This window comes from Trematomus bernacchii, unplaced genomic scaffold, assembly GCF_902827165.1.
Source record: "Trematomus bernacchii unplaced genomic scaffold, fTreBer1.1, whole genome shotgun sequence".
Taxonomy (NCBI): domain Eukaryota; kingdom Metazoa; phylum Chordata; class Actinopteri; order Perciformes; family Nototheniidae; genus Trematomus; species Trematomus bernacchii.
This window is the reverse complement of record NW_022987973.1, coordinates 5,177,311-5,192,967: the sequence shown is the minus strand read 5'-3', so window position 1 is coordinate 5,192,967 and position 15,657 is coordinate 5,177,311. Positions and strand designations below refer to the sequence as shown.

General features: G+C 39.4%; 1 protein-coding gene across 1 annotated transcript in view; it reads left to right on the top strand.

Moving 5' to 3' along the window:
- Positions 1-1,812: 1,812 nt before the first annotated feature.
- The window catches only part of LOC117471517 (myomesin-2-like), a 25,740-nt gene continuing 11,895 nt past the window's right edge, over positions 1,813-15,657 (top strand). The window contains 22 exon segments of the mRNA XM_034116598.1: positions 1,813-1,895; positions 4,374-4,431; positions 4,603-4,757; positions 4,992-5,078; positions 7,135-7,223; positions 8,246-8,296; positions 8,465-8,629; positions 9,034-9,096; positions 9,099-9,194; positions 9,309-9,450; positions 9,696-9,895; positions 10,343-10,396; positions 10,542-10,669; positions 11,328-11,511; positions 11,648-11,822; positions 11,904-12,025; positions 12,177-12,364; positions 12,848-12,974; positions 13,183-13,361; positions 14,392-14,506; positions 15,103-15,265; positions 15,392-15,498. Of these exon segments, the coding sequence (XP_033972489.1) occupies positions 1,813-1,895; positions 4,374-4,431; positions 4,603-4,757; positions 4,992-5,078; positions 7,135-7,223; positions 8,246-8,296; positions 8,465-8,629; positions 9,034-9,096; positions 9,099-9,194; positions 9,309-9,450; positions 9,696-9,895; positions 10,343-10,396; positions 10,542-10,669; positions 11,328-11,511; positions 11,648-11,822; positions 11,904-12,025; positions 12,177-12,364; positions 12,848-12,974; positions 13,183-13,361; positions 14,392-14,506; positions 15,103-15,265; positions 15,392-15,498 (2,731 nt within the window).

Genomic DNA, 15,657 nt, shown 5'->3' with positions numbered 1-15,657 from the left:
ACACATTTTACAGGGTTTCACAGCTGTATTTATTTGGGCTAGTGGATATGGTCAAAAATTGCTGAGGAAAGAGGCTAAGTCAGCTGGTGCATTAGCAGTGCAAGAGGAAGTGAGCGGCCGTGACACTTTGGGCATCAGAAACAATGCTTCCTGATACATGAAGGCACTTTTTCTTGGTCAATATAATTATGCACTGGTGATTTTATTGACATTTGCCATCAACACCGATTGGACATAAAAGCTGGCAAAGTGGTAAAGTGTTTGGCAGGCTGGTTCACTGACCCTTAAGTAACTTTGTGGCTTATCCATTACTACAGCTACATTATTTAACTGTTTTTATTTTCTTCAGGGGACATGTGTCCATCTAATTGACGTGATGCTTGATTGTCAGTTTTTGAGCTAGACGTGACTTAAACATGCAAGGCAAGTGTTTCAGAAAAAAGCAGAAGGGAAAGTCTTTGCCAGTAGATCATGTCTCAGTAGCTTTCAGGGTGAGGTTGGGCAGGGAGAATCGCTTCATGTTTCATCTGACCTTATTTATAGTCTCTGAGGACTTAGTGACGTAAGGAAATTATGTTCCACCGCCGTGTGATGTAAGACAAAGTTATGTTCCTGCTTTGGTATGCGTACTGTAAAAAGTGTCCATGTCTGATGTTATTGTTTATGCCACGTGATATGTGTGTCAGTGTTTCCCCTACTTAATTTATTTGTTTTAAAAAGTATTTATGCCATTTTATATCACAGGATATGACATGTGCCCAATAGAAAAGCTTTTATGATAATGCCTATTATTTTACGCTCACATTGAGTAACATTTTAATGTTTATTTTAGTATTGTGTCAATCTCTTGACACAATTGTTTATTATATGTAAAATATGGGTATTCACAGTTCACCAATGTGTCTAAAATTGTAATACATATAGTATTATGTGCTCTGAATTTGGATTTGTCAAATTGTTAGACAGTCTTTGGTGCAGCTGTACTGTCAGTTACTCATTAACTTTTGTTTTCTTGGTGAACACATGTGTCTGTGAACAGTGTTTTAAATCAATGTGTCACCTTGTCATTCCTGAAACTGACAGTAAAAGGTGTGTGTGTGTGTGTGGTGTGTGTGTGTGTGTGTGTGTGTGTGTGTGTGTGTGTGTGTGGTGTGTGTGTGTGTGTGTGTGTGTGTGTGTGTGTGTGTGGTGTGTGTGTGTGTGTGTGTGTGGTGTGGTGTGTGAGTGTGAGTGTGTGTGAGTGTGTGAGTGTGTGAGTGTGTGAGTGGTGTGGTGTGGTGAGTGAGTGAGTGAGTGTGAGTGATGTGAGTGAGTGAGTGAGTGAGTGAGTGAGTGAGTGAGTGAGTGTGTGAGTGTGTGAGTGAGTGAGTGAGTGAGTGAGTGAGTGAGTGATTGATGATAGTGATAGATAGTAGTAGTAGATGTAGATCAGTGCAGATAGTGTTGCCAAGTCCAATGTGTCCACATTCCAAGAGAGCTTTTCTTTTTGCAGGGGACAAGGCAGTAAGTTAAATAAGTAGTCTATTGATCGTTTTTCATATTGTTACAAAGCTACAGTCATTAAAAGAGAGAAATAGATCCCCCAAATGCTCCGTGGAAAAACGAATCATCTCTTTCCTTCTTTGCATTTTTCTTCATTAAAACAGCATCTCCTTCTAGAAGTGTCTTTGACAGGGTTGGTAGCCCTTGTGTTTGTATATGTTTGTGTCACTGCGTTGTTGGTCCGATATGTAATTGTGGATCCACTCTGTTACAATGTCAGTGAGTGTTTGTTTGTTGCTGGTCCAACAGGTCAGTATCTACTTTGTCACCATGTCAACGAGGATGAAACGTGGGGCTTACGACCACGAGTACCACCACAAACAGAGCAAATATGTGGTTAAAGAGTACAGCAGGTACATGTTACACTGTAATGCTAATCCTACCTAAAAAAATAACAGTAGTATTGTAACAGTAGTGTGGACTAGGTTAATATAGTAAGTTGAACCTGTTTAACATTAAACTAACATCAAGATACTAACTAACACTAAGCTGTCTAAGTTAAACAAAGGCATAATTGTTTTCACAATTACTTCCCCAAGCCAATATTTGACATCATTATGAGGGCTTATCAAAGTACATTTTAATGTTGGATATTGGTATATATAAATGGACATAGGATTAATAGTTTATTTGAATGCACAAGAAGCTTTTAAAACTTTCAAGCAGCAAAAGTCAGATGGTCTTTTCTACAGATACAAAAGAAAACACAGCAGGAAAGGCTTAGCTTTACTAATTTAATCATAGGCCTCTTTGTGAAATGTTTATTAAGTGGAAATAGTTAAAAAAAACGCCTGTAGACACAAATATTTAGCTTGAGGAACCACTGCAGGATGTGTCGTGTTAGTGTTTGTTTGTGTTCTGTGTTTGGGTGATACTTACCACTTAATAAATCTTATTTTTGCTGCTGCTCACTTCTTCTTTTTTTCTTTTTTGCCAAGAAGCAGCTGAGCAGCAAACAGTAGTCTGACCCCATATGAAGTAGTTCTAATTTAACAAAGTGTGGAGTGATGGGTGTTGAATTTCCCTTTACACAGCTTATTGTCCTTTACCAATTCTTATGTCTTTTATTTCAAACTGAGGTAAGTATGCTTGTGTTTTTGTGTGTTGTGTCCCCTGAACTCTGAACGACTGATGACATATACTATGTAACTATTGTATGTTAAAAATATTTCTCGCCAGACTCGATAACAATTCCAAGCACATTTTACCACAAGAAAGGATATTATTTACTTCAAATATTATTTTTCCTGTGTGACAAAGAATGTTTTCACACAGGTTTACCAACTCTTATTATAGAGCAGCACACTGAAATTTGCACGTCACTTGTTTGGCCAATTTGGACGAAGCAACAAATCCTTCAGGCTGCCTCAATGGCTGCCATACCACAACCTGGCATCCACTTGTAACACTATTGGTCTCTTTTAAAATGCAACATGGCTCCTCCAGACTCAGTCCCATAACAATATTCCCCACTCCAACTGCTTTGTCTGTTCCTGCCAGCTCTCAGGATCCTCTGACTTTCTGGAGAGCACTCCACTCCACGTTACAGTGGCAGTAGTGGAATGACATCTGGCCTGGAGGATTTATGGACAACAGTGATGAAACACATAGACTTGAGAGCTTCCCACAGCTGGCTGCGTCCCTCCTGCTGACAATCCGCAGCCCCTTTAGGCAACAGGCCATTTGCCAGCTTCAGTGGCATAGTGCTGAATATGGAATTTGGCTATACACAAAAAAATGGTGTATATCAGCTGATGATGTTCCAATTAATCAGTGTCCTCCTTTTTGAAAGACTCAGTCACCATGTTTTATGACACAAATTGCAGTTATCCTTGTTAAGGAGGCTCAGCGCACAAATGGAGGCAATATTCATGTCAGACATTAGTCACATCTAAAGCTAATGACTGTCCAAAGCTCAGACTGACATGACTTTAACATGGATTGTGAACAGTCAAGTGAAATCCTGTAATGCACGCACTTAAAAAAGCTGTTTGGTACTCAATGGTTCTCTGATGTCTACCCGGTGAGCTTACCTCAGACATTTTTGTTAAGTTGGTGTCGCCTCCACTGCTCACAGAAGAGTCAAAGGTCAGTCAGAGAGGCTTTACTTCTCTGTCTCTACTGTGGAAAGGTCTTGTCTGGCATCCTGCATTCTTTCCATGGAGCAGGTTCACACCATTTTGTCATTTTGTAAAAGCATCAGGCTTCTGTCCCTTAAGATTTTAATGTTTTTCAAACGGAAGAAAAACCTGTGTTAAAAATTACAAATTTAATTTGGGACTCTGGCCTACAATAATATAATATCCACAGGCACAACTGTCCATGTTCCAGCAAGTACTAGGAGGGATTGGTAAATCAATGCTGATTGACTTTACTGATTTTGATTTACTGCTCAGCAGAGAAAAGTGAGACAGCCTCAGAGATGCCAGTGGGCCCCATCTTTGCTCATGGATAACTTTCATCTAAAAGAAAGTCTTAGGCTTCAGTATTTTCACAATTATGAAAACAGCAAGGACGATTTTGGAATCAGATTACAAGCCCTTTCAAGCATTGGATACAGACTGTTGCACATGAAAGCTAACACTCAGCACAGCACCTCTTTGGAGGCTGGTTATTGTATCTGGTAGGCAACTGAATAAGTGAAAAGCCTAAACAGTTACCACGCCCCATACACTGGACATCAGTTATTCTTTCTAATGTCACGTTTTATATATCTTTAACAGTAGGTACATGTTAAAAATCACATCATATATTTAGGAGTTTACTGAATGAACAGACTTTACAAAGAAAACACTGATTGCAAACAAAACTGACTTACTGTTTGTATTTAGTTCTACGGCGATGGAGGAAAGATATGAGCACAAAACACAGTCTCGCATCCAAGAAGTGGTAAGAATCTTTTCCCGTCCAATATTGCTTTGTTTGGGAAAATGTGTGTAATTATCTGTCTAATCTGTTTTTTGATGTAATTAATGTTATTTTGTTGTGTCATGGTACAGTATAGCATGAGTAAGACATTTATATTCATCCGTCTCTTGTAATTGTCATTTCCCTGTGTAGGTAACCTCAAAGATGGGGGACAAATATGTGCGTGAGGAGCCGATGATCAGGGGACCGACGTTCCTAGTCCGACTCAGATCCCACACCGTGTTTGAGAAAACTCCTGCCAAACTCTGCTGCACTGTTGCTGGCTTCCCCTTGCCTTCTGTACAATGGTGAGTAACAATTTAACATCTAAAACAAAAACTTTAAACTTAAAAAGAAACAAAAATTGTAAATATATATATTTTTTATTTCATGAGAATGGGTTGCCTTGCATATTTTTTTCTTCTTCTAGATATGGTGCTAATTTTTGTTGTCAGGAAATGTTACAGAAATTGCTGCTGAAAATGTCTTCTATGGTCCCACACGTCTCTATGCTGGTGAGCAGTGATTTCTCTCTATTTCAGGTATAAAGACGGCTCGATCCTGGGCATGTCCTCGGGGCAGTTCCTCATTGAAGCTAAAGGTGGAATCCATACTCTGGAAATCCCAAGGTGCATTAATGAAAGACTTAAAGATTATTTGAAAGGTCGTAGAGGTAGTGAACATTTGATGAGCTTGTTCCCAATTTAGAGTGTCACTCCTCCAATTCAATATTCAAACATTTAAAAGACAACCTGCATGACAAACTACAAATATTATTTTTTTACATTACTTTTGCAAATCTCCCAGCTTCATGTTATAACAATAGTAATGCAACTGATTAACAATGCAGGTGTCAAACTATTTTAACTGTTTGTTCAATGCTTTTTATGAAAGGAAATCCATTTCATATTTTAGTTTATTTTGTGAGAAACTGTTTGGTAACTTCAATAATCCAAATGACTGTTATTAAGTAATCTCATCTCTTCACATGGTTTGTAATTATGGCTCACTGCTAAACCTAACTATTCATGACACTTGCCCACTTTGGCCAGTGACTAGCTTATCACCAGGACTGTGTATTGAATCATCAGAAAATCTTTCCTGTCAGTCCCATTAGGGTCACCACACATATTCAAACTAGAGTAGTTACGTCAGAGTCAGCTGACCGACTCGCCCCAGTCTAGGAAGCTCAGCTGTTCCCAGTGCTGACCTTAGTGCTACGTGATCCTGCGGGATTCTTCCAGTCATCACTCTCTGCTTGGATCCAGTCACCTTAAGCTCCTTCTGTCTGTTACTAACACACAGTTCAGCCAACAGCAATTACTCCTCTGAGAAAAATAACTCCCTCCTGAGTTGTCTTAAACTCAAAGAGTGTTAGTTAGATAAATTACATTATCACTGAATGCTCTGTTAATTTAAAAGAAACAGTTTTAGAAATAGGCTGGAATATGTAAGGGGATACATCTCTTTTGAATGACAAATTCCCAGCAGCTTGTCGTCATTTTAAGCCTGGCTCATGACAGTCAGCAAAATGCAGAATCCCAACCCCCCAACTTCTCAGTTATTACAAGATGCCATTCTGTAACTCTTCTCTAACAAGCCTAACCTTCTAAATTCCCCTAAACACACAGTTTCACCGGTGCAAAGTATTCTGTAATTCTAAAAGGATTTTCTGAATGTTATTTTGATTCAAAATAGAATACATTTGGTGCCTTCACTCGGCTACCTGCTGCTACACAGTATTCACTTCCTCCAATAATGTGGAGTCCTCTCCTTATGACTCCAGCAGCCTACGCATTCTGCCAGGCTGGAATTCCAATGTTAGCTGATACTAATGTAATATGAGGTTCTGTAGAAGTTGGTGAGAAGAGCATCAGGAAGGGAAAAGGAACAGAGTGGTTCAGACTGGCCTTCAATGCAGTAATGCATGGCTGCAATGAGACCAAAACATGGCTTTGACCCCTGTAGCAGCCCTATTTTCTCTGCATCTCCCCAACAAGTTTTCAATTTCGGCACCATCTGAGTACAGAACTTGATTCTCTAGATCAGAAGCTTCTGCTATTTGTTTCGGGCTTGCTAGGATTGTAAAACATCCATGGCCTTTAGCTCTGGAGGGAACAAAGGCAGCAAAATGTCATGTAAATATGATTCAGAGGAAGCATTCATAAGAGACAGAGAAGGTGATGTAACTCATCCTGCAACTTGTAAAATAAACCCTATGTGAAAATGTTTTAGAAATGTAAACAATTGTCTTTAAAAAAAAAACCTGTCATCTATTCTGTCCTACTGTATGTGAGAGCAGGGCTTTACTCTCTATTGACTGTGCCCACTCAGCTGCTGATTATCCCCGGCAACATAATGCACTCATGTGGGAAATGATTGCTCATTTGATGTATTAGTTTCATACACCCAGTAAAAGCTAATCCCCCCTGGCACTAGCTCAGTGGTTTACAGTAAGTCCTGTAGGAGCAGATCCTTGTGGGAATACAGTACATCTGCCATGAAGGCATTTCCCATGTTTTTACAGATGATTATAAACATTACTAAAGACTCACATACACACCTAAGGCTGTGCTAGGATAAAACCCTGACTCATGGATGGTGTTATTTACATCTGTAGGCTGTTCTAAAAATACATGTAGTCTATGCAAACTTGGAAACTTGTGTGTTATTGTGCATTCATAGATGCTCCACTGATGATACGGCCCAGTACACCGCTGTGGCCTGTAACAGCCATGGACAGGCTTCTAGTCTGGCCTCCGTCATCGTCAAGAGTAAGTCCTTCTTTCTGATCACCCTGTATCTGATATGTTGTGATGTTTATCATACAGTCACGCCAGAACATGCTAGTGACACTGAATGCATTTATGTCAGATGTGTAAAGTTCACGCTTGAGCTAATTCTGAATGTAAAAAAAACAAACAAATAATTGTCTCGTATTTTATTTCTGAGTATACCTGTATTCAACCTCTGTCTTAAAATGCTCTGTTTTAGTGTATGTCCCTAAAAGCTATGTCTACTTTTATTTGCAAATGTAGTTATTTTGGGGTGGAGATACTCAGATGTGGGGAGGTACAGTATATATTTTAATGAGCCTGGATGTGACATAGATACATAGGCGTGTTGAATCCCATGTTTTCTGACCTAGGCAGCCTGAACATATTTGTCTGGGTTGTTTTATTTCAGTTTGTGGTTTAATAGGCACTCCACATTCCCAAATGTTTTTGTTCAAGCACTGAAAAAGGAAGCTTTTACAAACATGTCACCTTAAACTAACATGCATTTATTTTTTGGACACGATACCGTTTATGTTGCACTTGTTGCAGGACTCAATTTGACACGGCTGAACTTTCTAACATCATCTAGTGATTGTTCAATTCACAATAACTGGAATTTCATAAACAACCCATTTATTTATTATTTATTTGATCATTTATAATTTATTCTACTATTTTCAACAATTAGAGAGTTTATACATCCAAAAAACAAACAAACTTAGTAGAAGTGGGAGGGCATAGCTTATACAGGAGTAGCCCTCCCGTTAGTCATCCAGTTGCAGGATAAAGTAAAAAAAGATAATTCCGTAATTAAATACTCACACAGATAAACACAATTGTATATATACATACACATACATATGTACACATATATTTACTTCAATTAGATTGGCTACTTCAGGCTGTTATTCTTCCTTTACTGCCCTTACTTACCATTTGTCTGCTTATTCACCAATTTTCTTATTCTTTATTTTTACAAATTGCTACTGTTAATTATGATGACTTTTTTAATCATGTAGGGTTCAAGGTGGAGGAGGAGATCAGCTCATACGCTTGGTTGCCTTACACAGGTAAGCATCATAATTACCTCCAGCTCCCTCTTAATATGTCCAGAAATTACTGAAGATGATTACTAGGCTGTAAAAGGTTTCTCTATTAAAAGTGGTGTGTACAAAAATAAAAAGATAGCACCAGCCCCACTCATCGCAACTCTTTTCTTCATTTTCCCCATCCATCAGCTGCCATGCTTCCCAAGATCCAGTACACTAAAATCAACATCACTTTCCTGGAGAAGTTTGGGCCAGTGTTTGCCACCGAGGGAGATTCTGTCACTCTGACTGCCACCATGACCCTGAGCCCCAACCTGGCCAACCTGCAGCCCGATGCACAGTGGTATAGAGATGGTAATTATTATAAAAAAGCAATTTATGAAAACCTAATTACCCTTTAATTGCTGGTAATATATACTGTCTGCCAACGCGACTACCAGACCCAATCTAGTGGACAGCCGGAGGCCCATCAGTGGAAAAACGGAATATGTTACGGAGAGATTTTCATTGCTAATTCATTATAGTAAAGTAGTTAAATAGACTAGCAACTTAATTTAATTTGCTGTGTCCATAGACATTACTTAAAAAGGTACCATGAGGGATACAAATTCTTAATAAGTTAACCTTTTTATATTAAAAATCATGATATGCAGTCAGACCTCATGTTTAATTCATAAACATATTTCTACTGTGGAATGGAGGTTTCTAAGAAGTATGCGTAAAGGGACGCTGAATGTATGATCCTGTCTGCTTTCCAGACACGCGTCTGTCTGACTCTAAGTGGGTGAAGATCGTCACCGGCAGAGGCATCACCTCCCTGACTATCCCAACCTGTTCAAAGACGACGAAGGCCTCTACACAATACGCATGGTCACTAAAGGAGGCACCGCCGAACATGGAGCATTCGTCTCTGTCTCAGGTAACCAAAACCTACACTGTGGTTTTATTGAATTGAACCCTTTTACTTGTTTAAATATATATTGCTTACTTATAATATGATTACTAAAATGTAACTGTGTCACTTCCTGTGTAGATGGGCCTCCCCCAATCGCCGGTGCACCCGGTGCTCCTATGGATATTAAGATCCACGATGCCAACAGGGACTATGTCATTACGTCATGGAAGCCCCCAAATACCACCACAGAGGGACCAATCCTGGGATACTTTGTGGACAAGTAGGAGTTACTATTTTGAAGCATCAATAAAAGATAAACTGACTGACATAAAGCGTGATTCCTGGAAGTAATCACATAGTTTGCTTGACTGTCTGTACAATGGAAGGGTTTCTGTCCTTAGGTACAGAGAGTCTTTTCTTTTTCTCTATACCGAATACTTTTTCTGTACTTCTCTGTCAATTTTCAGCTTTATTTTTAAACTCCTTTTTTGATTTGACCTGTCTTTTTACATTTTCCTTTTGTAGATGTGAGGTTGGAACTGAAAACTGGACCCAGTGCAATGATCACCCCATAAAGATCTGCAAATACCCCGTGCCCGGGCTGTTTGAGGGGCACTCGTACTACTTCAGAGTCCGAACCGTCAACTCTAAAGGAGTCAGCAAAGCCTGCCGCATCTCTGAGCCCATCGCCGCGCTGGACCCCACTGAGTTTGAGAGGCTGCATGGTGGGTGTAGCTGGATTAAAAAGAGACATTTCATCCCTGTTTTTTATATTTCATCATGTAAAGAAATATGTGTCCTGTCGTGAAAAATGTCACTGCTGTTCTGGTAAGTTTGGATGGGCTGAAGTTAAGTTGCTTTGTATGTCGGCGTAAAGCAGCTGTAGTATAGTTATGATGATACTTGAAGACTGGATCTCTGAAGTATAAAAGGTTTAACATTGTGTTTAAATGATTGTGTTTTAAAGATATGCTCTTTAATGGTCAATGCAGTCCTAAACATGACTGGTCCATCTGTCACCACTGATCGAAAACTAACTAAAAAAAATGATATGTGATGAACAGTCATTTTTGCCTTACAGTATGTAACTGTCAAGATGAACAATGAGTTATCAGTTTAACTTTAAAAGACATTTAAAGCAGATAGGTAACAATGTTTTTGTTATCCTTTAGCCAAAAGACTTGGAGGAAACCTGGATGTTGTGTCTTACCATGATGAAGTTGAAGGTGAGTTTTATCTGAAACTGACACGTAGCTCTATCTGTTACAATTATTTCTATAATTTCCTTCAAGTATTGTTTTGAGTAGGTGAAACATTCTGTGTCTCACTGTGGATGTGAACCATCCGTGTGTGTGTTGTGTTTCTGTATAGCTGAAGGGAAGCCTCCGGGTGCTGCTTCAGGGATGTACGCCTCAGAAACCGACAGGACTTATGTTGTTTTGAGCTGGAAGGCACCTGTGTATTCCAGCAAGGCTCCCATGTGGTACTACATAGAAAAGGTAACAAACAATGTGACACCACTGCTGCTTGGAGTACTAACATACTACCTTGCCAGTACTGCATGTTCTTCTGTGTGTGATAGCCCTTACCTACTAAATAAAGCGATGAAGTTGGAATTCAGGCATTTCACCTCGTTTGCACATTTGTTTTGGCCCCTTTCTCTAGTGGTAGAATAAAAACCAGGATTACCTAATAGTTTATTCATTACCTATTCAAATTAAAATAGTTTGAATTGGTGGATTGTATGTGTGTATGACAATGAATTCTGTAAACATCTATAACAATTTCCCAATTTGGGATCAATAAAGTACTATCTATCTATCTATCTATCTATCTATCCAACAATTTAAATAAAATGTTAGAGCTGACTTTTGTGTTAAACACATTCACATCGCTGTCAAAGAAACAAACATATATCCAATGCTGTACATGTATAAGTTAATATAAGCTTCTAATACTGTGGAATACATTGAGTTCCAAGTGCAATAAAACACTTATGATCAACTGCACTAGGACAGACTATTGGGAACTGACTGTATTCATCTAAACAATTATTAAAGATCTCAAATAAAGCCAGGCTAAAATGAAGCAAAACATGTCATGATTAATGTGTGAAGCTCTACTAACAGCAGGTCTAATCTCTCCCTCTCCCCCCAGAGCCTGGCAGACAGCGGTGCGTGGCAGCGCGTCAACACTCAGGTTCCTATCAGATCTCCCCGTTACGCCGTCTTTGACCTCGCAGAGGGCAAACTCTATCAATTCAGAGTTGTGTCTGCTAATATCTATGGAGCCAGTGCGCCGTCAGAGCCCACCGGCCCCATCCAGACTCAGGAACTCAAAGGTTTGTTTCTTTTGACTATTACGCAGATGTTGAAAGCAGTTGAGTAAATCACAAATAACCTGCTCTTGTGTTTATTAATCAATTATATTTTTCATCATCAATGGTTATATTTTAAACAATATTTTGTTGTTCTCAGGTGTGCCATCTGCTCCCGGTCAGGTGATTTCTACCAGGGAAACCGACACCTCTGTCCTCATTCAGTGGGCTCCTCCCAAAGAACCCAACAATCTGATTGGCTACTACATCGACCAGTGTGTAAAAGGGTCCGCAGACTGGACTTCGGCCAATCACAAACCTCACAAGAGCACCAAGTATGTTTCTAATAAAAGATTGTCTTTCTTTAATTGTTAAAGTGTAGGAAAGCACTTCTCATGCCCGTGTTTCTGTTGCAGGTTCGTGGTCAGTGGCCTGACTAAAGGACAGACCTACGTGTTCCGCGTGCAGGCCATCAATGAGCTGGGCCTCAGTGACGAATCCCAGGAGTCCGCTCCTCTGACTGTTAAGGCTGCCCTCAGTGAGTATCCGCCTATTTTTAATCACTATTAATGATGAATGAAAATGATAATAATCTACTTGTTGCTGCACTGTAATGATAAGGATAATTGAAAGTTGTGAAGAATTGTTATCGTAATTATTAGCACTAATTCAGCACTACCTTTTTTCAGCCGCCCCCTCTGCTCCTTACGACATCGCATTGCTGAACTGTGACGGCCACTCAGTGGTTCTGAACTGGAAGAAACCCACTCACAATGGAGGATCAAGCATCAAGGAGTATTATGTGGACAAAAGACGCAGTGGAGCCACCGTGTGGAGAGAGGTTCACATCCCACCAGTCACAGAAAGACTTTATAAGGTACATGTTTGCATCTATCTGTTCTGAAAGCAGTGGTTCCCAACCTTTTTCCTTATTTTAACTGCAGACTTTTCTAATGTAGGAAGAGCTTGTGTGACAAAGAGTGACAGCTCTGGGAATCAGAGTTTACTTTAATTAAATGTAATATTTAATATTATTCCAAACTTTATAAATGTAATTTAGTTTTCTTCACAGACATTCTAAAACTACTATGAAGGCCAGAAAAAGTTGCATTAAACTCCTTAGAATCAAACTGCCTCGTTAACCCTCCAGAAACTTTGGCGACCCCCCCATGGTGGTCCCAAATCCCCAGGTTGGGCATTAAGTGTCTCAAAACGCCAATGACCTGAAGAGGGAACAACATGTTTAAACAGTAATTGAAATACCTGGATGGACTTGTGTGAATCTGGAAAGTGACTTTAGTCATTTTATTTGTGATAATGATGATTGGCATGTTGGTAACCATGGTACTCTGCTTGACAGGCTGAGGGCCTGACGGAGGGAGCCGTCTACCAGTTCCAAGTTTATGCAGCCAATCTGGCTGGCCTGGGACCAGCGTCCAAACACTCAGCCGACATCAGCTGTGAGGCCTGGACCATGCCGGAGCCTGGTGAGTGCCATCCTCTGATCGCATGGTCACTGGCAAACTGTAAAACCAGAAAAAACACGAAGCATATCCAAGTTTGTTGAAACCATGCTCATGTCTTCCATATATCCTTGAGAATAAGATGGAGAGAGTGTAAGTTGTTAATAAAATGTCCACACAATCAGAAATGTAAATGTGGATTTGACTCTGTCTCTCATTCTGTGTCCTTTAGGCCCTGGCTATGACCTGACCTTCAGTGAAGTGAGAGATAGTTCAATGTTGGTTGAGTGGAAAAAGCCTGTCTATACTGGCTCTGGATCAATCACAGGATATCATGTTGAGTACGCCAAGAAGGGCACTTCTGATTGGACCACAGCCAATGAGACGGCTGCCAGTCACCGCTTCCTCAAGGTGAGAGCATCTTTAGAAATGATCCATTGGTATATATTTGAGGTATTTACCAGTATGATTATTTATCTGAAATATTTTTCTTATAGTATGTCAGAACATTGCAATTTGACACTAAAGTTATCTAGAGATGAAAACAGTAGAACAATTAATTATTTATTATTAATTTAAATGTGATAATGACAGATTCTTTAAAGAAAATACTCGTATATCTATAATCCCTAAACCTACACTTTTGTTTGCCTCTGCTAGTTTCCTATTGTTTGCCGTGATATTATTTTCAAACTTCCACACATTATGCCTTGTGTTCCAGCTCTTAGTGTTTTATTCTCCTATTGGTCAATGCTGTAATGCACCTACATTAAACTGTGTGACACTGACATCTAGTGGCTAAAGTAAGTAGCTGAGTTAAGAAGATAGATGGATTTTGTTGGTCAAAGAACGAACAAAGAATATTAACCAGCCTAAATAAAAAGCTGCTGTAGCTGATGAATCTCAGAATGTGCTGCTAAATAAATCACGTTACATATATACAACAGTTTCTGATTATATGAAAAAACATGCTGCAAGAGCGTAAATGTTTTAGTTTTGATTGATTTAATTGATTATTAACAAACAATTAATAAAACAAATAATTTATAACAATTGAAATGTTGACACACACCAAATTTTGAATATACAGGTTCTTGAACACAACCAATATAAATAGTGTATTAATATGGTCCTACCCTTCTCTATAACTAATTTAACTAAATATTTGTCATATAAACAAGTCATAAACATCTACCCTAATACCCATTGAGTGTAACCTAAACAATTGCCTAACTTTTATCCTACCTCGTCGTATTCATATTCTGTACAAACTGTAAATTCCACTGAGACAAATGTCAATTTGTGATATCGGGCTATATAAATAAACTTTGATTGATATATGTCAGTTATTGTACCTGTCAAATGTGCCCAAAGTGAAGAAAATCAAAGCTTAACTCTTTTCACCAACACTTGCTTTTTTTCTTGTCTCTTCGTTTCCTAGGTAACAGGTCTGGAGGCGGGCACTAGCTACGTGTTGAGAGTGCGTGCGGTCAACGCTGCAGGAGTGGGAATGGCGTCAATGGCCTCTGATCCCGTCACTGCCCAGGCTGTGGAAGGTAACTTTCATTCAGCAACAGTGGGAGATCATCAATGTTTGAAAAAGGCCTCTCTTTGAACACAAACAACAGAGTCAACACGGCTCTGTTGGAATCATGCACTCTTTCAAAGCGCTGCAGGCGAGATGAAAGTGAGGAGTGGAGGAGACGGTTTTTAGAGAAATTCTGAAATATAAAATCAACAGACATTTCCTTCTGAGCCTGATTTGTGTGGTTTATAAAGATAACTCTCTTAAACAAGGCCCGGCCCCCCCACTGACACTTTACCTCAGCCACAACGCAGACTCTATACGCATTACATTAATGCACACAATGTATAATTTGCTTACTGTACATATTTTATATTTCATTTTATTTATAATTCACTGCATTCTATTTCGTTGTAAATTACTGCTTTATTTTATTGCTATCTTACTATATTTGTATTACAGTGTTCTTAATATAGTTCGCTATCTGTGTACTTTAAAAAAAAAAATTGTTTTATATTTGATGTATGCACCATGACGTCAAGTCAAATTCCTCGTACGTGTGAACCTACCTGGCAATAAACCAGTTTCTGATTCTGATTCTGATTCTGTGTGTCTCCGTGTCTCCAGGCTCCCAGGAGGTGTCCTGTGTTGTGGACGAGAAGTCCGGCGACATTGTTCTCTCCTTTGAGTCCTGCCAGTTGAACGAGGGCTCTCAGTTTGCCTGGAAGAAAGATTATAAAGAAGTTACAGATTTCTCCAAAGGAATAGTGATTAAGACCGAAGGCAGCCAGTAAGACCACACACACACACACACACACACACACATTTGTATTTACACGTGAACATTTGGATACTGTAGAAAAAGTGCCTTTACCGTGCTTCATGTGTGTTTCTGTGTCACTCCCCTTCATTGCAGTTCTAAGCTGATCTTTAAGAACGCGGATAAAGAGGACTTTGGGACGTACTCTGTTTCTGTCACCAGCACCATGGGAGTGTCTTCCAGCCACACCATCACTACTGAAGGTACTTCTTAATAACAATCAGTGTGTAGGTGTTGCTCTTGTGCAACCCAGCCAAACTCTGACTTTCAAAAATGTACAAATATCCAGTACAGAAAGAAATGACTGCAACATAAATAATGCATACATTGTGTTTCAGTTATTTACTAAATAGACAGATAAT